This window comes from Chroicocephalus ridibundus, unplaced genomic scaffold, assembly GCF_963924245.1.
Source record: "Chroicocephalus ridibundus unplaced genomic scaffold, bChrRid1.1 SCAFFOLD_26, whole genome shotgun sequence".
In the NCBI taxonomy this organism is placed as follows: domain Eukaryota; kingdom Metazoa; phylum Chordata; class Aves; order Charadriiformes; family Laridae; genus Chroicocephalus; species Chroicocephalus ridibundus.
Genome location: NW_026961775.1, coordinates 2567794 through 2591677, shown reverse-complemented (window position 1 = coordinate 2591677; position 23884 = coordinate 2567794). Strand labels below are relative to the sequence as shown.

General features: G+C 54.0%; 2 protein-coding genes across 2 annotated transcripts in view; both read left to right on the top strand.

Annotated features, from left to right (window-relative positions):
• The first annotated feature begins 489 nt into the window (after positions 1 to 489).
• Positions 490 to 4085, top strand: LOC134509676 (scavenger receptor cysteine-rich type 1 protein M130-like). The gene is made up of 5 exons (XM_063322256.1): positions 490 to 671; positions 1585 to 1710; positions 1840 to 1899; positions 3111 to 3321; positions 4082 to 4085. Exons 1-5 carry the CDS (start codon positions 605 to 607, stop codon positions 4083 to 4085), a joined length of 468 nt encoding a protein of 155 aa, XP_063178326.1. The 5' UTR covers positions 490 to 604.
• Positions 4086 to 4714: 629 nt separating this feature from the next.
• LOC134509675 (antigen WC1.1-like) overlaps positions 4715 to 23884 on the top strand; it is a gene marked incomplete at both ends in the record, with an annotated part of 338008 nt that continues 318838 nt past the window's right edge. The window contains 2 exons of the mRNA XM_063322255.1: positions 4715 to 5021; positions 5380 to 5694. Coding sequence (XP_063178325.1) covers positions 4715 to 5021; positions 5380 to 5694 — 622 coding nt within the window. The remainder of the gene's footprint in view (positions 5022 to 5379; positions 5695 to 23884) is intronic.

The following is a 23884-nucleotide window of genomic DNA, read 5'->3' as shown; positions in this document are numbered from 1 at the left end:
GGGCCCTGCAGGGAGGGACGGACAAGGCAACCCTCCTGGGATGGAGCCCTTGCCCTGGATGAAGACCTCTCCCAGATGCTGCTCCCAGCACAGTGAGGTCCGTGGCAGGGGCAGGGGCTGTTTCCTCCCCATCCTGACACAGACCCTGGTGCAGTCCCCGCTCCATGGTCACCGCAGCTTGGGGGCAGCTGGACACTTGCCTCATGGCTTCTTGGATGAGCCCAGCGCAGGAGATGCTCAGTGCTTCCAGGCCCACAGCAGGGTGCAAGGGGCGACTAACCAAATTCCCCTGCACACCCAGCTTGTCCCATGACGATCCGCCACCACAGCGACCATGACACCGGCAGCGGGACATATATGTCCCTCATATATGGTCATGAACGGCGCTGGAGAAGTTCATTGGCGGGCTGGGCTGTGTCGGAGGGGAGATAGCTCCCGATAACGTCTAAAAAGGTGCTGCTGCTTCGATTGGCTCCTTCTGCAGCTGGGTCGGCATCTGCAGAGATATATCACCCTCCCATCATCGACGTCCCCCTGAGTCCCCAGGAGCTGTGACAGGGAGTGGGGAAGAGCAGGGCTGTGCCAGCAGGGCAGGAGGCTCAGGATGGGAATGGAGGGACTCCTGTCCCCTCGGGTGCTGTGGCTGCTCCTCTGGGTGCAGCTCTGCAGAGGTAAGTGCCGGCTCCCTTTTCCCACAGCCCAGGGCCATCGGGTACCAGTGGGGTCATCAAGAGCCCTTTGGGAAGAGGGTTTCTTTCCAAGTGCCGCTGAGATGAGGGTCAGGAGGAGCTCAAGTCCATGGACCCTGTGCCTTTGCCTGTGTCCACCTGGCTGGGAGAGGGTGTCTCCACTTCCAGAGCTCCAGTATTTCGGGCAGCCTGTGCCTGGCTGCATTTAAAGACAACCCATCCTGGGGTACCCTTTTGGGATGACTTATTCCCCAGTACTGTGCCCCTGAGGCTGGCTGTGGCTACAGGGTCCAGGGGAGCCCTGACACCAGGAAGGCAGTTTGTGCCCCACAGAGAGAGGGGGACTGGACTGTCTGCACCCACAGGTGGTAGAGAAGTTCCCTTCTCAGGGGCTCCCACCAAGCACAGGGGCTGGGCTGCCACCAGGGGCCAGGAGGGGACATGGGTTGGGGGGATCCTTGGGATCAAGTTCGTGTTCATGAGGACACAGAAAGGCCTGGGCAGGTGTGAGCTTGGGTGGTGCCAGGGCAGGTGGTCGGCAGGGGAAGGTGTGGGGCTGGGGGCATGGGGCTGTTATGGGGGTGTTGGGCTGGGGAGGAGCGGGTTCCCTGTGCAGGGCCTGGGGTCACAATGAGTGGGTGGTCATGGGAGGGGGCCATGGGAGTGGGAGGAGGTTCCCAGGGCTGTGTTATGGTGAATAGTCCATCCCAGAAGGGCTGGAGTACTGCACCCCTAGCCTTCACAGGCTGTGGGGAGAGCAGGGACCCCCACACTGGCCAAGGGACAGCCTGGAGGGGTGAGGACTCCCACCCTCCCACCTGGGCAGGGGGGGCCTTCTAGACCTGCACTCTGGGACTCGGTGCTCTCCTGACCAGTCCCATCTTGGTGGTTGAAGGGGCTGCGGAGGTGAGACTGGAGAATGGCGGCAGACACTGTGCTGGGAGAGTGGAGGTGAAACACCAGGGCCAGTGGGGGACTGTGTGTGGCTACAACTGGGACATGGACGATGCTGCAGTGGTTTGTAAGCAGCTGCGCTGTGGGTCTGCTCTTGAAGCTCCTAAGTACGGACATTTTGGGCCAGGATCTGGCCCCATTTGGATGGCTGATGTTGCGTGTCATGGCACCGAGTCAGCCCTGTCTGATTGCACAGACACAGAATGGATTCGACAATACTGTGATCACAGTGAGGATGCTGGAGTGACGTGTTCAGGTACGGTGCCAGCCTGTTCCCCACCTTTGTGACCAGGACGGGGGAAGGGACCTGGCTGTGCCCTCAAGGAAACAAGGGGTTACTGGAGAAGGGCCTGGTGTGGCTGGTCACGCTGCTGAGCTGGGACTGTCATTGCTGGTTTCCCCGGTCCCTGAGGAAAAGCCAGTGGGAACCCGCCACTGCCTGACCCCTGATGTGTCTCAGCCCACCCTCCGTCAGTGCTTGGGGCTGGGAGATGGTGCCCTCGTGCAAAAGGAACTTAGAGCAGCTCACGTGGCCACCCACAACCTTGGGCCCAAGGAGGCCAGGGACTTTCGGGTTGTCTCCCCTGGCAGACATGAGTCCCCCAAAGCAGAGGGGCTGCTCAGAGGGCAGGGGCCCTGGGCTTGGGCAGAAGAGCTGGGTGGCTCATGGCCACCTCATTCCCCTTCCAGAGCCACCCCATGAGAGCAAGCCCACAGGGAAACACCCCTGTGCAGGCAGCGCTGAGCTGCTGCCCAGCCTCTCCTGCCCAGCCTCTCCTGCCTACCCCAGCCCTTGCCTGCCCTGTGCCAAGGGCACTTGCCAGCACTTTCTGGCTCTCCTTGCCCTGGGAGCTCGTGTCAGCCCAGGGCTGCTCCTCTGCCCCCTCTCCTGCCCTCTACCCAGCTGGGGGCCAGGGATGTGCACCCCTGGCAGTGTTCTCTGGCCCTGGCTGAGGACCCTCCCCAGGCAGGTGCTGGAGCTGGGGGCTGGTGGAGACAGCGACTGGAGGTACAGCTGCACCACATCTGCTCCCTCTGACGTGTCCCATCTAATAGCAGTGCCTCAATGGGCTCCATTTCTGGTGGCTCCAATGGGTTCCTCAGCCTGGCTCTCAGCTTGGTGGGGCGGAGCAGGCTGCAGCAGCCAGCAGAACCTCAGCCCATCTCCTTGGGCTCAAGCGCTGCAGTGCCTGGGGCAAGTGCCAGGTAGCCCAGGGTCTCCAGGAGGGCATCAGTTTTTCTAAGCACTTCCTGTGGCCGTGGTTTTGGGAGAAAATCCAGCCCACAAGTACTGTGATGATGTTGGGGGAGCAGCAGGGGGTCCCTGGTGTGTTTGTGCCACCAACACCCACTTGGAGCTGCTGGGAGGGTCGTGGGGCTTTTTGCCTGTGGCCATCTTAGAGATGAGGTGGGACATGTAACTGCCAGAGGGCTGTGGGAACTCACAGGTTTCTTTGGTTACTCCAGGATTTGTCCGGCTGGTTGGAGGGGACAATCCCTGCTCAGGACGAGTGGAGATTCATGATGGGAGCCAGTGGAAAACTGTCTGTGACTCCGCCTTTGGTCCCAAAGCTGCCGACGTGGTCTGCAGAGAGTTGCAGTGTGGCACAGCCCTGTCTGTCCCCGGGGCAGCTCACTTTGGAGAAGGCGCTGGTCCCATGTGGGACAGAGAGCTGCAGTGTGTGGGGAATGAATCCCTTCTCAGCTCCTGCCCCACGGGGTCCCCCAGGGACCAACCCTGCACCCACGCGAATGCTGCCGGTGTCACCTGCACACGTAAGGACTCAGGGCAGGGTGTTACCACCGGGTGTGTGATGGGGGAGCAGGGACGGGACTGTGCTGTGCTGGGTGTGAGGACAGAAGGGGTGATCACAGAACCATAGGATGGTCTGGGTTGGAAGGGACCTTTCAATGTCATCTAGTCCAACTTGCCTGCAACCAGCAGGGACCTCTTCAACTAGATCAGGTTGCTCAGAGCCCCGTTAAACCTGACCTTGAATGTTTGTCTGCAGCCCTAAAATGGTGCAGAAGGAGGAGAAAGGCAGGGTGTCCATTTGGCCTCTACTCCACCACCCAAGGCAGCAAAAGCACAAGTCTGCCCTGTCTCATCCTTCTCTGTCCAGAGTTCACAGGGTTCAGGCTGGTGAACGGCAGCACGGCGTGTGAGGGGAGGGTGGAGGTCCATGTGCAGGGGACCTGGGGCACCCTCTGTGCCTCCCGCTGGGACCTCTTGGACGCCCACGTTCTCTGCCGTCACCTCAACTGCGGGTTTGCTGAGTCCATTCCTAAAGGAGGGCATTTTGGGAGAGGAAGCGGCCCTGTCTGGAGAGACTCCTTCCACTGTGACGGGACTGAAGCCCACCTGGGAGAGTGCCCAGTGACTGCCCTGGGGGCCTCGCCATGCTCCCATGAGAACGACGCTGCTGTCATATGCTCAGGTGAGTGCAGGAAAACACTCGGTTACTCTGTTTTCCTCTTAAATGCTCCCAAAGCAGGGGACCCTGTGGCAGTGCAAGGTCCCCACAGAGGGCTGGCGGCAGGCAGGCGAGCTCCAAGGCCCTCCTGCAAGGGTGCCAGAGCCTGGAGACGTGCTGCAGGCTGCCGGGCTCCCCGATGCCGCCAAGGGCTGGGGCATGGCTGCTCTCCCCAGGCCCAGCTCGCTTCGCATCCCTGCGGCTGGTGGGTGGAGGAAGCCCGTGCGACGGGCGAGTGGAGATCTTCCAGCACGGGACGTGGGGCAGAGTCCTGGATGAGCAGTGGGACGTGCAGGAGGCCAGCGTGGTGTGCCGGCAGCTGCAGTGCGGAGAGGCAGAGGCAGCCTACAACCCCCCGAAGGCTCAGAGAGGGACGGGTCCCGTGGGGCTGCGTGGGGTGCGGTGTGCAGGGCACGAGGCCAACCTGACCCTCTGCAACACCTCCCCGCCTGAGAGTGCACTGGAAGCAGGGATTGCCGAGGACGTGGGGGTCGTTTGCCGGGGTGAGTGGCGCTGCACGGTCCCCCCAGGCTCTGGGCTGGGTGGGCAGCCGGCCCTTGACGGCAGCCGGGGTTTCCTCCTGCTACAGGGAGCCGTCAGGTGCGGCTGGTGAACGGGCCTGGGCGCTGCGCTGGGAGAGTGGAGATCTACTACCAGGGCAGCTGGGGGAGCATCTGCGATGACGGCTGGGACCGGTCTGATGCTGCCGTCGTTTGCCGCCAGCTGGGCTGCGGAGGGGCGCTGGAGGCGGTTGGCTCCGCTCGGTTCGGGGAAGGCTCCGCTCAGATCTGGCTGGAGAGCGTGAACTGCTCCGGGGCCGAAGCTGCTCTCTGGGACTGCCCGGCAGGGTCCTGGGGGCAGCACGACTGCGGGCACAAAGAGGACGCAGGAGTCGTCTGCTCAGGTGTGTGCCGGGAGCTGTGGTGGGAGCCCAGTGCCCAGGCAGGCTGGGACGAGGGGAGAGCCGGACACGGCCGAGGCTGTTCCTGGCCAGCTCTGAGCCCCCGACAAAGGCCATCGTGGGGACACCCATGCACAGGTGCCCTCAGTCCCACCGGGGGGTCCCTGGGGCGCTCCGCTGTCCCTGACGGGCAGCAGGGAGGGCAGGGGTGTCTGTCCATCAGGGACATTTCTCTGTCCGTGGGTGCAAGGGGGACTTGCTGGACGTGCCTTTGCCTGTCTGAGGGCCTGGCGGGTGCAGGGGTGTCCCTGCTCCCCCAGCCCCAGCCCAGCCTGTTCCCCCTCGCTGCCTTTCCTCCCAGAGTTCATGGCCCTGAGGCTGGAGAAGGGCACCAACTGCTCCGGGCGCCTGCAGGTTTTCTACAATGGGACATGGGGGAGCGTTTGCTCCAACTCCATGACTCCTGAAACTGTGTCGCTGGCATGCAAGGAGCTGCGCTGCGGGGACAGAGGGTCCCTGGAAACACAACGGCCCTACGGCAGGCTGTCTAGCACGGCCTGGCTGGATCGTGTGGAGTGTGGGGAGAGAAACAGCTCCTTCTGGCAGTGTCCCTCCGCTCCCTGGCACCCGCAGTCATGCGACGACCTGCGAGATGAGACCCACATCACCTGCAAGGGTAATTCTGAGCTAGCCGGGCACCAGCATCCCCTGCGTTCCTGCTCCTGGCTGGGCATGGACAAATTCCTGGGCCTGCAGGGGCCTTTCGTTTCCAAGGCAGACGCTGCTGCTGCTGGTACCAAAAATGGGACATCCTCTCCTGGAGCCCCACACATTCACCAGCGGGTGCCAGCTGGGCTCCCAGCTTCGCCTTCACCCGTCCTCCCCACCAACGCTGGGTCTTCTTGGGGCCAGGCTGTGACCCACAGCCGGAGGGAAGGGACTCCTTGCTGGGCTGTGAAACTCCCAGGAGGAGGCACCGGGGTAGCGGTGGGGCGGGAGGCTGGGGAGGGCTGTCATTCACCCAGCCAGGTGGGAGCTTCCCCATCCCTCATCCCCTGAAACCCGGTATGTAATGGGGGTCAGGACTGGGGTGTGCCGGCCCCTCACCTCTCCCAGGCCTGGTGCTGCCCTTTCTGTGTTCCTGCCATGCAGATCCCACGCGGGGCCGTCTGACCGGCAGCGGGAGAGTCTCATTGCCCGTCATCATGTGCATCATCCTGGGAGCCCTTGTCTGCCTGCTCCTGGCCCTCCTGGCCGGGCAAGTGCGAAGCGCCAGGGCTGGGCGCAGAGGTGGGTCCCTTCCCAGGGGAAGATGCCTGCTGGCAAGGCCAGGGGTGCCGTGGGGTGTCAGTGAGTGGGAGAGGCAGAGCTGGGGGGACAAGAGTGTGTGCTCTCTGCGGGATCCCACCCTCTCTCTGACCATCCCTGGGCCAGCCCTGCCTCTGTCCACAGGCTCTGAGAGAGCTCAGGAGCCCTTCCCTGAGGCCGTGTACGAGGAGATCGGTTCCAGCCCAGCATGGCAGAAGCAGGCAAGGTTCAGCGGCTCAGGTTGGTGTGCGGCCCTCATTGAGGACACATCTACAGTGCTCTTTCCCCTGGCTGCCACCCAGGGTTGACCCCTGCAGCCCCCTAACCCATGGTTCGTGCGGTTGTGGGGCTGTTGGATCTGTGTGGGGAGCACCCATGTCCTGGGCCCAGGAGAGAAGCTTTCTCCCCACCTGCTCTGCGCGTCCCATTTGGGGACAGCCCCTCTCTGCCTGCCCCTGCACCCTGGGGGACACCTGAGGGGTGAGGGAAGGGGCTGTCCCAGGGCAGCTCTGGCAGGCCCTTGGAGATGGGCTTTGTCCCAGGGCAGCAGGGTGAGTCCTGAGCCCTCGTCCCCGTGCAGCCGTGGCTCTGTGGGTCCCACGTCCCCAGCAGCACTGAGCACAAGCTGGGTCAGCAGAACGCACTCCCCTCACACCCGCTGGGCCTCTCTCCAGGCTCCTATTCAGAGGGGTCCCTGAGCAAGCTGCAGCCCTACCCCGGGGACAGTGAGGAGGAGGATGGTCCATGGCAAGCACCAGGTAATGGCGGCAGGAAGGGGTAGATGTCTCCTCCCTGCAGACATGTGATGGACAGCAGTGTCACTGAGCGTCACCCTCGGAGCTGGGAGGTCGGGCGGGATCTCCTGTGGGGCTGCAAACACCAATGTCGGAGCCCCACGTCCCTGCGCATCCTCCCATCCTCTGCTCTGCAGAACGCATCTTCTCACTGTCACCAGCTCTCCTCTCCTTTCAGACGTCCCTGTCCTGCCTGGAGGTGACCCAGCTGATGGCTATGATGATGCCAGGGAGGTTTCTGACCCTGGGGAGGATCCTTCCCCTGGGCAGGAAGACTGGGAAATGCCCAGGTTGGCAGAGGAAGGATCTGGACCCACGGATACCCCTGGAGGTGAGAGGGAAAGAAAGTGATGCTGGTTCCTGGGGTGGCATCCCTGGTGTTGGATGAATCACTGTCACACTGAGAGCCCAACATGCTGGGATGGGAGAACCTGCCCCAGGAGTTTCTTCTGGGGTACCATGGGTGGGAGAGGGAGCTGAACGTCTTGGGACTGGTGAGGAGAAGGGAGGAAGGTGATGTACAGCCCAGGAGAGGCTCCCCATGGGGTGAACATGCAATGGCCTGCCTTGCTGCTTGCAGGGCCAAACCTGCTCTCCCAGAGAGGTGCTGGTGCCCCCGGAGCTAAGGGGGATGGCTGGTCCCTGTCCCCAGAGAGCACGGGCTATGACGATGCTGAAGAGGTGTCTGTGGCACATCCCCCTGAGGACACAGAGGCTGTGACACCGGAGCTCAGTGCACAACGGTCCCTGAGCCCCGGGCCAGGAGAGCCCGTCCCTGCAGTGCAGCTGGGGGCAGCCAGGAGGGAGGAGAGGTCTGTGCAGCTGGGAGAGCCGTGAGCACCAGGGAACCCTCTCCCTTTTCCCACGGGCAGCAGAAACTGCCAGGTGTTTCCTTGATTTTGATTCCCCTGTTTTTACACAGTGGCCCCCATATTGGTTCTTATTAAAAGCCTTTGAGCCAGAGCTGTGCTTGCCTGCCCGGGTGATTTATTGTCTCTCCGAGGGTGGCTGGAGGAAACCGAAGCCCAAAGACATGGCGGTGGGGAAGGGGCACGTCTCGGGTGGGTGTGTGGTGCAGGGCAGTGAGCTGAGCTCAGGTCCAGCACAGCTGCCCGCCTCTCTCCTGAGAGGGGGCTCCAAAGAGGCAGAGCACACAGCCCTCCTCACCCCACAGCCAGACCCCAGGGCAGGCCCACAGTGTCTGCAGAGGACCAGAGGCTCCAGCTCCAGCCTTTCCATCATTTATCAACAATCTTGGTCAACAGGGGAGGTACCAGATGACTGGAGGGTGGCTAATGTGACGCCCATCTACAAGAAGGGTCAGAAGGAGGATCCGGGGAACTACAGGCCTGTCAGCCTGACCTCGGTACCAGGAAAGATCATGGAGAGGATCACCTTGAGTGAGCTCTCACGGCAAGCGCAGGGCAGCCAAGGGATCAGGGCCAGCCAGCAGGGGTTTAGGAAGGGGAGGTCCTGCTTAACAAATCTGATCTCTTTCTATGACCATGTGACCCTCCTTCTGGATGCGGGGAAGGCTGTGGACGTTGTCTATCTGGACTTTGGCAAGGCCTTTGACACTGTCCCCCACAGCATTCTCCTGGAGAAGCTGGTGAATCATGGCATAGACAAGTGTACTCTTTGCTGGGTTAAAAACTGGCTGGATGGCTGTGCCCAGAGAGTTGTGATTAATGGGGTGAAATCCTCTTGGCAGCCGGTCACCAGTGGTGTCCCTCGGGGCTCAGTTTTGGGGCCAGTTTTGTTTAATATCTTTATCAATGATGTGGATGAGGGGATTGAGTGCACCCTCAGTAAGTTTGCAGATGACACCAAACTGGGTGGGAGAGTTGATCTGCTGGAGGGTAGGAAGGCTCTACAGAGGGACCTGGACAGGCTGGATCGATGGGCCAAGGCCAACTGTGTGAAGTTTAATAAGGCCAAGTGCTGGGTCCTGCATTTCGGTCACAACAACCCCAAGGAACGCTATGGGCTTGGGGAAGAGTGTCTGGAAAGCTGCCCATCAGAAAAGAACCTGGGGGTGCTGGTGGCCGGCCAGCTTCACATAAGCCAGCAGTGTGCCCAGGTGGCCAAGAAGGCCAACAGCATTCTGGCTTGTATCAGGAATAGCATGGCCAGCAGGAGAAGGGAAGTGATGGTGCCTCTGTACTCGGCACTGGTGAGGCCTCACCTCGAGTGCTGTGTTCAGTTCTGGGCCCCGCTGTACAAGAGAGACATTGAGGTGCTGGAGCATGTCCAGAGGAGAGCTACCAGGCTGGTGATGGATCTGGAGACCAGGGCGTATGATGAGAGGCTGAGGGAGCTGGGCATGTTCAGCTTGGAGAAGAGGAGGCTGAGGGGAGACCTCATTGCCCTCTACAACTCCCTGAAAGGAAGGTGGAGAGAGGTGGGTGTTGGCCTCTTCTCCCAGGTGAATAATGACAGGACCAGAGGAAATGGTCTGAAGCTGCGGCAGGGGAGGTTTAGTTTAGATATTAGGAAGAATTACTTTACTGAAAGAGTGGTCAGGCGCTGGAACAGCCTGCCCAGGGAGGGGGTTGAGTCACCATCCCTAGAGGTATTTAAGGAACGTCTAGATTTGGCACTTCAGAGCATTCTCTGAATGACAGAGATTTCAGGTTGTTGGGTTTTTTTTCTGTTTTTTTTTTGTTTTTTGTGTGTGTGTGTGTATGTTTGGACTCGATGATCTCAAAGGTCCTTTCCAACTATGAAGATTCTCTTATTCTATGGTTCTATGATTCCCTGAGGCTGGGCATTCAGGGAAGAAGCCCCTTGGAGATGCTGGGGATGGAAGGCAGGATCTCCCACATGCAAAGTGGGCGCTCTGCCACTGAGCTACACCCTCTGGAGCCTTCCCAGCAGGAGACACTCTCCTCCCATGAGGGGTCTGTGACAAGCACAGCCCCGTTGTCCCCTGGGTGCCCAGGGACCCTCTGCAGCAAACAGCACTTGAGCCCTCCTGAGATGGGGGAAGTGCGCACTGCCTCTCCCCTGGGGCCTGATCCTGGCACAGGGCTGCACGGCAGAGCACTGCCCCTCCAGCGTCTCTGAAGAGCGATGGGGCAGAAGGAGGCTCTGGCTGCAGGTGCTGCTCCCACGCTCTGGCCCCCTCCAGGGCCAACGGAGAGGAGAAAACTCCTGAGCCTCCTCTGCCCCCCAGGGCAAGGGCAACCCCCCTGTGTGCCACATCTGTGCGCAGCAGCACAGGAGGAGAAGTACAACAGGGTGAGGGACATGCCCTCGCTGGGGTGAGGTGCCCCCAGGCTCTGATGGATCCCCAGGGTGTGCAATGGGGCAACATGGGGGCAGAAAGCTCACACGCTCTCATCCATGTAGCGGGCCTCCTCCTGCACCCCTCTGCCCCGCAGCATCCCTGGAGGTGGGGTGAAGGGCAGGTGTCCATCTCCATGGGGCTGATGCCCAGAGAGGAGCATATTGGTGTGTTACCAGTCATGGGAGCAGGGGGGCAAAGGGGGACAAGAAATTCTGCTCAGGACAGCGTGTGACTAAACAATACCGATGGCCATGCACTCCGGTGGGTGATCCTCAGCGTGGCTTTGTCAGCTGTCCTGGGCACATCGGAGGTCTCACTGCAACACCCCCGCCGGGGGAAGGATGCTGCCATTCAGGCCGCAGCTCCAGGGAGTGCCTCTCCCTGGGACTATGGGTCCAGTGGCCTCTGCTCTGGGAATGGAGACAAGGTGCAGGAGGCGCCTGAGGAGGGGAACAGACTCTGCACCCTTGAGCATGACAAAGAGGAGAGGAATTGGGTCGTGCAGAGACCCTGCAGAGGACACATCCTGATCCTGTGGAGCAGGGAAGGGGGCACAGCTGGAGACCACCCCAAAGCAGCCCTGAGTGGAGAGTCCTGCCCAGGGGCAGGCTGGGGACTTGTGGGGCTGGAGGAAGGCTCCTTCTAAGCCGCAGATGTGCCGGTCCAGGGCAGGGACAGTGCTCTGGCAAGAGGTGAAGGAGCAAGCAGGGCTGGGGCAGGCTGGAAGGCGGCAGACGGGCTCTGCAAAAAGCAGAGGGAGAAAAATCACTGCTGAAGCCCAGGGCTGAACCAGGCACCTTTAGATCTTCAGTCTAACGCTCTCCCAGCTGAGCTCCTTCAGCCCTGACCCAGCAGCCCTTGTCCCCAGGCCACCCCTGCCGGGCCCCAGGCTGAGACAGAGGAGGAGTGCTCCTCAGGGAGGTTCCCAGGGAAAAGCTGTGCCCAGCCCCCGACAGAGGGGACCGGGCCCCTCCCTGCCTCCAAGGCCAGGTGGGCTCCAGCTTTGGTGGAGGCCACGTTACGCTGGGCGTGCCAAGATGTGTGTGGTCCTCATACAAAGGGGACAAGAGTGAAGGTAAGTGGGCAGGCCAGGCATGCGCAGCTGCAAAGGCTGAGGGACAAAGAAGCATAGGACCGATGGAAGACCTTATCACCTGGAAAGCCTCCTCCCACCCATTTTTTTCCTTGCTGAACTTTGCTGCTTCCTTCCCAGCTCCTCTCCCTCCTTCCCCCTGAGCAGTGCAGGGCGATGGGGAATGGGGGTCCTGGTCAGTCCATAACAATTCCTCTCTGCTGCTCCTTCCTTCTACCACTTTTCCCATGGGGTCCCTCTTACTGGCTACAGTCTTTCGAGATAAACCTGCTACAGCATGGGCTCTCCTCTTCTTTCAGGAAATATCCAGCCTCTCCAGTGTTGGGTCCTCCACCAAGTGCAGGGATTACCTCGTCCGCTGTGCTCCTCTCCTTAGGCTGCAGGGAAATAGCTGCTCTACTGTGGTATTCTCCACAGGCTGCAGGAGACCATCTGCTCTGGCACCTGGAGCACCTCCTCTCCCTCCTTCTTCACTCACCCTGGTGTTTTCAGGGCTGTTTCTCACACTGGTTTTCCCTCACTTCTCTCCCACTTGAGCACTTGTGTCCTTTCTTAAATACACTCTCACAGAGGTTCCACCATCCTCGTTGATGGGCTCAGTTTTGTCCAGCAGTGGGTTTCTTTTGGAGCTGGCTGGAACCAGCTCTGTCTGGCACGGAAGCAGCCCCTGGTCTCTTCTCACAGAGGCCCATGCCTTCAGGCCCACCACTACCAAACCCTGGAGACGGACACCAATTCCACAAGCCCTGGCTCTGCACCACAAACACTCTGGTGTGAGTCCTCACCCCGCATGGGCACACGGTACAAGCTGCACTCCGAGGATTTTTCCTCCTGGGCACTTTCCAGCCCAGCCCAGCTCCCTCCAAGCTCTGCCACCTCCCCTGCCCTCTTTCCATCCCAGCCCAGTCTGCGCTGGCCCAACAGCAGAGCCTGCCCCAGGGTGCTGCAGAGCTCTGGGCACTCACTCCACAGCCACAGCCCCTCTGAAGGGCACCGCAGCTGCTGGGGAGCAGAGGAGGGTCAGCCCCAGAGACGGGGGGCATTTGGGCACAAGGCAAAGGCAGTCAGTGGGCCCCTGTGTCCTCCTCCCCAGGATGTTCTGAGGGGTCTGCAGCCCCTCACTGCCATCCCCTCTCCCCAGCCCAGTACAAGAGCCCTGGCCCTGGGGACCCTCAGGCAGCTGCTGCCACCCAGTGACAGAGTGGCACTGGGACAGCCTGCCCCAGGCTGCTGCAGCCAGAAAGGTCTTCTCATTTCCCATTTATTCAGCCCTGCTGCTGATGGGTCTCAGAAAAAGAAGTGTTAGCTGATTCATGTATTTTATTTGAACACACAGAGGGACTGAGTCTTTATTTACACAAATGCTTTGCGTCACTGATGAGATGTGAAAAGTTAAGGAGGAGGGGAGGAATAGTGAATGCTTGTCACACCAGATGCTGTGAATCCTTTGCAGAGGAAGGTACACAGTCTATGGCTGATGAAAAAATATCCAATCAGTTTCCTCAGGGAACCCTTGAGCTCCTGGTTCCTCATGCTGTAGATGAGGGGGTTCACTGCTGGAGGCACCACCAAGTACAGAAATGACACCACTAGATTCAGGAATGAAGAGGAGACAGAGGGGGGCTTCAGGTAGGAAAACACCCCAGTGGTGATAAAGAGGGAAACCACAGCCAGGTGAGGGAGGCACGTGGAAAAGGCTTTCTGTCTTCCCTGCTGTGAGGGCATCCTCAGCACAGTCCTGAAGATCTGCACATAGGACACCACAATGAAAACAAAACACACAAAGGCAAAAAAGGTACTAAAAGAAAGAAGCCCAACTTCCCTGAGGTAGTCTGATTGTAAGCAGGAGAGCTTGAGGATCTGGGGGATTTCACAGAAGAACTGGTCCACAGCATTTCCTTGGCAGAGAGGTATTGAAAATGTATTGGCAGTGTGCAGCAGAGCAGTAAGAAAGCCACTGCCCCAGGCAGCTGCTGCCATGTGGACACAAGCTCTGCTGCCCAGGAGGGACCCATAGTGCAGGGGTTTGCAGATGGCAACATAGTGGTCGTAGGCCATGACTGTCAGAAGATAAAACTCTGCTGAGATCAAGGTGAGAAATAGAAAGACCTGTGCAACACATCCCGAGAAGGAGATGGCCCTGGTGTCCCAGAGGGAGTTGGCCATGGCTTTGGGCAGAGTGGTGGAGATGCAGCCCAGGTCGAGGAGGGAGAGGCTGAGGAGGAAGAAGTACATGGGGGTGTGGAGGCAGTGGTCACAGGCTATGGCAGTGATGATGAGGCCATTGCCCAGGAGGGCAGCCAGGTAGATGCCCAGGAAGAGGCAGAAGTGCAAGAGCTGCAGCTCCTGCGTGTCTGCGAATGCCAGGAGGAGGAAGTGGGTGATGGAGCTGCCGTTGGACATTGGATCTGTTTGTTCCCGAGGTACTGCCAAAGGAGGAAAGCACACTCACAAGTCAGGACAGCCCTGAGCAAATCTCTTCCCATCGCCTGACCTTCCAAACCCAAGCTGCGGAAACACACTGTGCCTGCGTCCTTTTTTCCAGGAGCTTTCTGCATTGCCCTTGTTGGAGCTCTCATTGTTGCTGGCCAAGTGTGCTGTGAGGAGCAGAGCTCTGCTTCTGGGCTCCCAAGGAGTCATCCCTGCTCCACAGCAGCGGGGATTGGGGAAAGGGGTTACAGCTTCTGCCATTCACTAGTTACCTCATCTGTAATCCACTTGTAACGCAGAGGAGCTGCTCAGCATATTCCTGCAGGAAAACCTCAAGGAAACTCCTGGTTGTCCTAAAGCTGCAGTGACATGAGCAGAGCCAGCTCACCTGTGAGCCTTGTTGGGTGGGAAAGACCACGCAGCTCCTCACTCACTCCCCCCACACTCACTGCAGAGGGATAGGGAGAAGAGGGAGAAAAAGGAATAAAAATCTCATGGGTTGAGATACAGACAGTTTGATAGACCAGTAACGGGAAAGAAATAACAATCATTGTAAAAGCATATAGGAAACCAGGAGTGATGCAGTACAATTGCTTACCCCCCGATGCCCATCCCGAGCAGCGAACACGGATTCCTGCCGCCCGGCCAACCCCCATTTCTGTACTGAGCAGGACCAGCCCAAGGCATTTTAATGCCCTCTCTGGTGGTTTTGGTGTTGAGTCCATGAAGCTCAGACACAGGGGAGGCTGATGAAACCTCTCCAGAAGTCAACGTCAGATGCAAACTCCAAAGTTTCTTGGAGTGTTAATGGGTCCCACTGAGGGCCATTAGTGCCAAAGGCTCCTGGGGGCTCGTTCGAGGGAAAACTGGAGGCAGTGAGGGCAGGTAGGCAAAGGCAATGGAGAGGTGTCTCTGATGCTGGCTAATGCTGAATGTGTGAGAGGAAGGCAAAGGGCCAAGCCCTGGCCTCCAGCCCCTGGGAAGGGAGGTCCTGCCCCACAAGCACAGCTCAGGGCTCTTCCTGGGGCATTGTGATGGGAGGACGTGCAATGCCAAGGGCAGAAAGACAGAATGACGGCTCCCGGGTGGGGAAGAGGAGGCGTTAAGGCCCTAGTGCTGTAAGGATAAGGTGTCTTCTGGTAGCCTTGGTGGCACAGACAACAGCCACAGCCAAGAGGAGAAAGACATAAGCACTGTTGGGGGCTTTCAGCCTTGCCAACTCCCTTGATCATCTCCACCACAGGCTGTGCTATGGTGTCCCACATCTGCTCCTCTTCCCCTGCAGGCTGCAGACATCCCCCCTGCTTCCCCGTCTTGCTCTCCCCTCAGCATCTCACTGCCTTTACTCATCTCTCTCCATCGTCCTTGGCTGTTCCTGAAACACAACGCCTTGGGCTGATCCCGACTCCCTCTGGGTGATCTGTTACAGCACAGCACTGCCCTTGCAGTGGCATTTCTTTCTCCTGGTGTCCAGTCTCCACCTCCCAAGCTGCCCTTTGTTGCATTATTTCCTTCTCCTGCTGTTTTCCGCCAAAGAAAAGATCCATTGTCTCTGAAACAACCTTTCAACCAGGTTCAGGCCATTCCAATAGTGCCCCGAGCCTCCCTGCCCCTGGGCCAGAGAAGCCCAAGTCCCTCAGCCTCTCCACCAAGCACACGTGCAGTGGGCCCTAAAGCCCATCGTGGCAGACGTCCTCTGGACACTCTCCAGGTCCTCTCCACTTCTCCAAAATGGGGAGCCGCACACTGGGACACAGCTGTGTGCGTTGGGCCACAGCAGTGCTGAGTCAAAGGGGAAGGTGACTCAAGTTGCCTGGGGGGCACACGCTCCTCCTCCTGCAGCCCCGTAGGCAGCCGGCCTTGTTCATAGTGAGCGTGCACCACTGGCTCATGAGGCGTCCCTCAGGGTGCCCAGCCCCGTCTCCGCAGGGTCACTGCTCAGCACATCAGGTCCCAGCCTGTCCTGCTGCATTGGGGTTATTCTTCCCCGGGATGCAGGACTGGACACTTCTCCTTGAAAGACTTGAAGACGTTTCTGTTGGCCAAATCCCAGCGTTTCTCCAGCTGCCCCTGCACTCAAGCTCCATTTGGTCAGCTGTTAATGTTTGTGTGCAGATGGTCACCCTGATGCTTGCTCCCCAGGGCTCGGTATTGGGGCCAGTTCACTTTAAGATCTTTATAAATGATCTGGACGAGGGGATCGAGTGCACCCTCAGTAAGTTTGCAGATGACACCAAGTTGGGTGGGAGTGTCGACCTGCTTAAGGGTAGAAAGGCATTGCAGAGGGATCTGGAGAACCTGGATTGATGGTCCAAGGCCAATGGTGTGAGGTTCAACAAGGCCAAGTGCCGGGTCCTGCACTTGGGTCACACCAACCCCATGCAGCGTTACAAGCCTGGGGAGGAGTGGCTGGAGAGCTGCCCTGCAGGAAAGGACCTGGGGGTGTTGGTTGACTGCTGTCTGAATATGAGCCAGCAGTGTGCCCAGGTGGCCAAGAAGGCCAACAGCATCCTGGCCTGTATCAGGAACAGTGTGGTGAGCAGGAGTAGGGAAGTGACTGTCCCCCTGTACTCAGCACTGGTGAGGCCCCACCTGGAGTACTGTGTCCAGTTTTGGGCCCCTCACCACAAAAAAAGACATTGAGGTGCTGGAACGGGTCCAGAGAAGGGCTAAGGAGGTGGTGAGGGATTTCGAGGATAAATTTTATGAGGAGTGGCTGAGGGAGCTGGGATCGTTTAGCCTGGAGAAATGGAGGCTGAGGATATTTGGAAAAAATTTTTAAACTGAAGCGGTTATTAAGCATTGGAACAGGCTGCCCAGAAAGTGGTTGAGGCACCACCTCTGGAGCTATTTAAAAAATGGGCAGACATAGTGCTTATACCTATGGTTTAGTGATGGTTTTTGTCAGAGTTAGGTTGATGGCTGGACGAGGCGATCTGAAAGGTCCCTCCTGTTGCATGAAAAGGGGCAAAGCGGTTTTGGCAGAAGATAAACCCCCTTGCGTTCTAACACTCCTCACCGAGGTGGGGGACCAGGTGCAGCTGGGTTTAAATTCGGAGTGATGCCCAATCCAGCACTATTAGTCCAATCGCGTTTAATATGTATTAAACTGTTACAATTTGGACACACTGATAGTGGACTGCACCTTCAGTCTAGTCGTGCTCCTGAACTAGCACGGCCACTCTCCAGTCTTTGGTTGCGTTCAGTGAGAAAGCGAAACGTCCAGCTACTGAAACAGCGCAGTTTATTTAAACAACAGGTATATAGGATTGACGGTGATAAATACACTGTCTGCAAAGCATGTGCAAATAACGATATTGTTAAATATAGAAAAGGCACAATGAAGTTATATACAATACAGCCTGGCTATAAATGTAGGAGAGAGATTCTCTACAGAGATTTCTAAGTTTCCCGAGGAAGCACTCGGTATGATCTAAGTCTTACCCAAAGGCGTCCCTATGGCGGGGAAGAAAGGCTCAGCCCGTCGACTGGTCCCAGAAGTTAGTGATGGAATTCTCCTGACTTGTTCGCGATGGTGTCTTCCCCGATATCCCCCCTCTCTCGGGCTATTTTTATACTATTTATTTTATCTTCAAAGTGGAGTTTGAGTGACTTTAGTCATAAATTCTTTTATTATGATTGGTGTACTCAAGGAGGAGTGGTCGCACCTTGGGGGGGGGTAGCCTCTGGGATGGAGGTGTGTTTTGGTACGTTGTAATGAGCAATGTTCGCACAAAGGACAAAATTTCATGAAAATTTGATGAAATGTTGGCTCAGGTAGTGAGTAGGCCGCTTATCTGTTCCGTAGTAAGCAAGCAGACAGCTTATCTGTTCCGTAGTACTATCTCATTCCCATATCTGCTATTCGTCACAAGGCAAGGCCACAGAACAATAATATAAGACGGGCAGACACAGTGCTTAGAGATATGGTGTAGTGATGGCTTTTGTCAGAGGTAGGTTGATGGTTGGACTAGGTGATCTGAAAGGTCCCTCCCAACCAAGCCAATTCTATGATTCTATTAACGTTTCGTTCCTTTTTCCACTCTTCTTCCACTCTCAAGTTCTTCTCTTGGATCATCCTCATCTCCTCCCATACAAAGAGCCAACGCTTTTTCACCGTTTCCTTGTTGGCCCTTCCCTTGGTGTTTCTGAGATGGTGACAGTGGCACTTTCCACCTTCCTCATGACGTCCATGACACTAGTAACCCCTTTTCTAATTGGAATCCTGTTTGCGATTAAATCATTTATCACAATTTGGGGGCTCGTCCGGGAGGGTCTTAGTTCCTGAATTCTGACTTGATCTAGGAGGGGCGCCCCACCATTAGGTGGCTCCTGATCAGGTCAGGTCGGGACTAACGCCATCCTGAACCTGAGTAAAGGCAAGCAAAGAAAAGATTTTGATTTTTATTTTTATGAGCTCCCTTGCCGGCTGCAGCAGTTTATTTTACCCGTAATTCTGCGCACGAAGATCCGAACGAAGATGACGGAGTCGTAAGTATATAAAGTGTATACCGTTCGGTTGGGTGGGATTCGGTTGGCTGTGTGTAAGAGTGTGATTGAGACGGAACCTGGTTCCGAAGTGATTGTGGAGGTCTTCTAACCGTGGTTCCAATCTCCCACGAGGGACTTGTCTGGTGAAGGACCGAAGCGATTCCTATAGGATTCGTGGGTGGGTGATAGGTCCTAAACCCCCTGCAAGACACTCTTACTGGTAACCAAGGGCTGTAGGAATTCCCACAGTAAAATTCCTAGATGGGTCAGACAAAATCGAAGACCCAGGACCAGAGCAAAGGGAGAAAATTACCAAATATACCATTGGAAAGTCCATTAGGAATAATGATTAGGAATTGGAATGAAAGGGACCCCAGAAAAGGAAAAAGTAAATTAAAATTAGTTCACTATTGTATGATTGAATGGCCGAAGAAACCTTTAAAACCACATGTCTTTTGGCCTGGTTTTGGATCCTTTTTGAAGACTGGATTTGCCAGGCCTTAAATCTATATGTTAATTCAAAGCAACCTTTTAGTCAGGAGGAAAGTGATTATGCAGGATTATGGATCAGGACTTCACGTCCTTTTCCGGCTTCAATACTTACATTAAAAATGGATGAAAAGTCTGAGAAAGAAGAAGGAAACAAAGACGAAAAAGGGAAGGAAAAAGATGATAAAGGGGAACCACTGGATAACTTACCACCTCCATATCCTAACAATCCTCCTCCAACGGCGGCTCTCCCTCCAGGGGCCGTAGTACCCCCACCAGTGCCACCGTTACCCCTGCCTCCACCACCAACAGCACCGGAATTAGATAGACCTCCGGCTGCATGTACGAGAAGTAGAACTGCCACATCTGGGGGAGCTTCTCTATATCCCTTACGAGAAGTACCCCTTGGAGGCAATCAGGGAGGCATCGGGTTTGTGGCAGTTCCATTAAATACCACAGATGTAAGGAATTTCAAGAAAGAAATGGGGACCCTATTAGATGATCCCCTTGGAGTAGCAGAAAAACTAGACCAATTTTTAGGACCTAATACTTATACCTGGGAAGAAATACAATCCATTTTAGGGATCTTATTTACTGCTGAGGAAAAGGGACAAAAATTTTTGTAGCAGCAGTAAAAGAAAGTCAGAAAAATCAGAATCCGTTTAGAGAGAAAAGGGAAAAAAGAATAGAGCAGACACCCAGAGGACAGCCTCACAGGGAGAGATTCACAATTCCTGTCTGTTACTACTGTAACAAGAGGGGACATGTTCAGAGGAACTGTTGTAAGCGAGAACAAGATGAGAAAATGTTCAAAGAAGAATAGGGGTGTCAGGGGCTATATCTTTTGGGGCCTTCAACATCAACAGAGCCCTTGATAAAATTATTAATAGGTCCCCATAAGGAGGAGGTTTTATTTTTAGTGGATACAGGAGCTGAAAAATCAACCATTCAAAAACTTCCAAAAGAAATAGAAATAGGGAAGAATTATATGTCAGCAGTCGGGGCAAAAGGAGAACCTTTTAAAGTCCCTATCTTGAAAGTTGTAGAAGTAGAAACAGAAAAGAAAATTTGTCTTAATGATTTCCTTTTGCTCCCTGAAGCGGAATACAATTTACTAGGAAGGGATCTGATTTTGAAGTTAAACTTGAGCATTCAGAGTCAGGGGAACAAACTGCAGATCAAATTATATACTTTAACGCAGGAGGATGAAGAAGCTATTAACCCCTCGGTGTGGTATAAAGAAGGGGAAACTGGAAAAATAAAAATGGACCCCATATGCGTTCAAATAATAGATCCACATCGTTCGATTAGACTCAAGCAATACCCTATACCCACGGAGGGTCGAAAAGGATTAAAACCTGTAGTTGACAGACTTTTGGAAAAAGGAACCTTGGAACCATGTATGTCACCTCATAATACACCCATCCTCCCTGTAAAGAAACCGGACGGGTCATACAGAACGGTACAGGATTTCAGAGCTGTAAATCAGTGAACGATTACTAAATTCCCTGTAGTGGCAAATCCCTATACTTTATTAAGTCATATTTCTCCCAGACATACTTGGTATCGTGTTATAGATTTGAAAAATGCTTTTTGGGCCTGTCCTCTGGACGAGGGATCTAGAGATTATTTTGCTTTCGAGTGGGAGGACCCCGAAACGGGACGGAAACAGCAATTAAGATGGACGGTATTACCACAGGGGTTTACGGAGTCACCACATTTATTTGGGCAAACTTTAGAGAAAATCTTACAGGATTTTACATTACCCCAGGAGATAAAATTATTGCAATATGTAGATGATTTATTAGTAGCAGGAGAAACTGAAGAGGGGACCCGAGAAGCTACTATTAAATTGTTAAATTTTCTAGGGGAGAAGGGATTGAAGGTGTCCCGATCAAAACTACAGTTTGTAGAACAGGAAGTAAAATACTTAGGACATTGGCTAAGTAAGGGAAAGAAGAAACTAGATTCTGATAGGATATCTGGGATTCTATCTTTAAGACCCCCACAAACTATAAAGGAGGTTCGGCAAATATTGGGATTATTAGGATATTGTAGATCATGGCTTGAAAATTATAGTTACAAGGTAAAATTTCTATATGAAAAATTAACTAGTAACCAACTTAAGTGGTTTGCAGAAGATGACCAGAAATTCGAGGAAATAAAAAAGGCATTAATACAAGCACCGGTATTGAGCCTCCCAGATCTAGAAAAACCTTTCCATCTTTTTGTGACTACATCAAATCAGACAGCATATGGAGTTCTTACTCAAGACTGGGCAGGAGTAAAAAAACCTGTGGGGTACTGTTCTAAATTACTTGATCCAGTACGTAGAGGATGGCCTGCTTGTCTCCAAGCTTTGGTAGCTACCGCATTATTAATAGAGGAAGTTCGGAAAATTACCTTTAGTGCTCCTTTAAAAGTGTATACCCCACACAATGTCAGGAGTGTTTTACAACAAAAGGCAGAAAAATGGTTAACGGACAGCCGGATCTTGAAATATGAAGCAATATTAATAGACTCCCCCGATTTAGAACTGAGGGTGACTTCTGCTCAGAGTCCAGCACAGTTTTTGTTTGGAGAGCCATCAAAGGAAGTACAACATAATTGTTTAGAGGTAATTGAGACCCAGACTAAGGTGAGGCCGGACTTAAGAGATACTGAGTTAGAAAATGCAGAAGTGTTATTTGTAGATGGCTCCTCCCGTGTGGTGGAAGGGAGGAGAAAATCAGGATATGCCATAATTAATAAAAATTTAGAACTTATAGAATCAGGACCTCTGAGTCCATCATGGTCAGCTCAAGCTTGTGAGCTGTATGCCCTTTGTAGAGCCCTGGAATTATTACAAGGAAAAAGCGGGACCATATTTACGGATTCTAAATATGCGTATGGAGCAGTCCACACTTTTGGAAAAATTTGGGAGGAAAGCGGTTTAATTAATACCCAAGGAAGGAATCTAATACATCAAGAACTAATAGTGAAAATTGTAAAGGTGTTAAGAAAACCAAAGGAGATAGCAGTGGTACATGTGAGAGGACACCAAAAGGGATTAGATTATCGAACCAGAGGGAATAACCTAGCCGACAGAGAGGCCCAGGAAGCAGCCCTGAGGAGTCAGGTCACTAAAATTAATGTAGTACAAGTACAAGGAGACATTAGTGAAAAAGAACTAGAGGAGAAAGAGAAGAAATTTACCCCTGAGGAACAGGCAAAATTAGAGAAAATAGGAGCTAAGTTAGAACAGGGAAAATGGATGCTGCCCGACGGGCGAGAGATGTTGCCAAAAGCTTATGCCAGGCAAATATTAGAACGATTACACACACAAACACATTGGGGTACAAAGGCGATAAGTGATATTTCCTTAAACAATTGGGCTGTATTGGGATTTTTGAAATAGCAAAGCAAATCACGCGAGGATGTTTAACTTGTCAAAAAGTAAACAAGAAAGTGTTTTGACAAGCAGCCACGGGAGGAAGGAAAACAGCTTATAGACCTTTTGAAAGAATACAAGTCGATTTTACTGAATTGCCTAAGGTAGGGAGAATAAAATATTTACTAGTAATAGTAGATCATTTAACACAATGGGTAGAAGCTTACCCTGTAGCATGAGCTACGGCACAGATGGTAGTAAAAATCTTATTAGAACACTTAATACCTAGATATGGGATAATCCAGTATATTGATTCTGATCAGGGCACACATTTGACTTCTAAAATAATAAAATTATTATGTCAATCATTAGGTATTCAATGGGAATACCACACTCCGTGGCACCCACAAAGCTCAGGGAAAGTAGAAAGAATGAATCAAACAATAAAACAGCAATTGGCTAAATTAATGATTGAGACACAGATGTCCTGGACGAAGTGCCTACCATTGGCACTATTAAACATAAGAACTAAGCCACACAGTGAGACTGGATTATCGCCATATGAAATGTTATATGGAATGCCTTACTCCCAAGGGATGCCCCTGGGGAACAATGTAGTTGAAGATTATAGTATCCAAAAATATATAATAACCATTGGAAAAAGGTTAAAAGAACTACGAGAGATTGGGATGATGGCTCAAACACCACCATTAGGATTTGACACATGTGTCGCGAGTGAAAGGTCCAGTGAAGGAGTGGAGAGTCACATCTGAGCCCGGAGAAGCCAAGCTAACCATCAGACGAACTTAAAGAGACCTTCATCAAGAAGCATAAGCTAAGTTGCTGTGGGAATTTCATTGTAACTACTCCTGTAGAATTAGTGGACAGGGATAAATACCTATTAGGAAAGGTGATTTAGTCCATTGTGTAAACGGTGTTGTTTATTTTTAAGGGCAAAGTGTTCTACATGTTTTAAAATATATCATTTTCCAAAAAAGAAGTCAAGGATCTAGGAAACAGTTTAGAATTTTTGTGCATTCGCTGTGGGGCCACCACTCCCCTATATAACCTACCATGGGTTAGGCTTTATTGTTGTCAATTTAATCAAAGAGTGTTTCTTGATTGAAGGTTACCCCTTAAAAGATTAAGGAAGAGGGCAAGACCGGAGGGGAACGAGTGGTGCGGCTTGAAAGGTCTGCCAAGGGCTGCAACCCCTTCGGGCTGTGACCGCCGATCACTATGGCCCTGACCGGACCGCTTCTGGTCCTCTTTGGGGTAAGCTCCTTGACTCTGGTTATGGCAAACAACTGCAGCCAGTGCGTAGGAACTACTAGGAGGGGATGGGTAAGTTCCCAGACTTTGGTTTATAATATCGAAATAAAAGAAAGAATAAGGGAATCGGTACAGCACAGACTACTATTTAACTCATTTTATCATGAAATAGAAACAGGAGTGGAATATTAAATTCCCACAGTTGCTAAAAATCTATTTGTAAATCTTGCTGAAAACATTGCTAAGTCATTAAATGTAACTAATTCTTATGTCTGTGGTGGAACAAACCAAGGTGAACGATGGCCATGGGAGGCTATGGAGAGCAACATT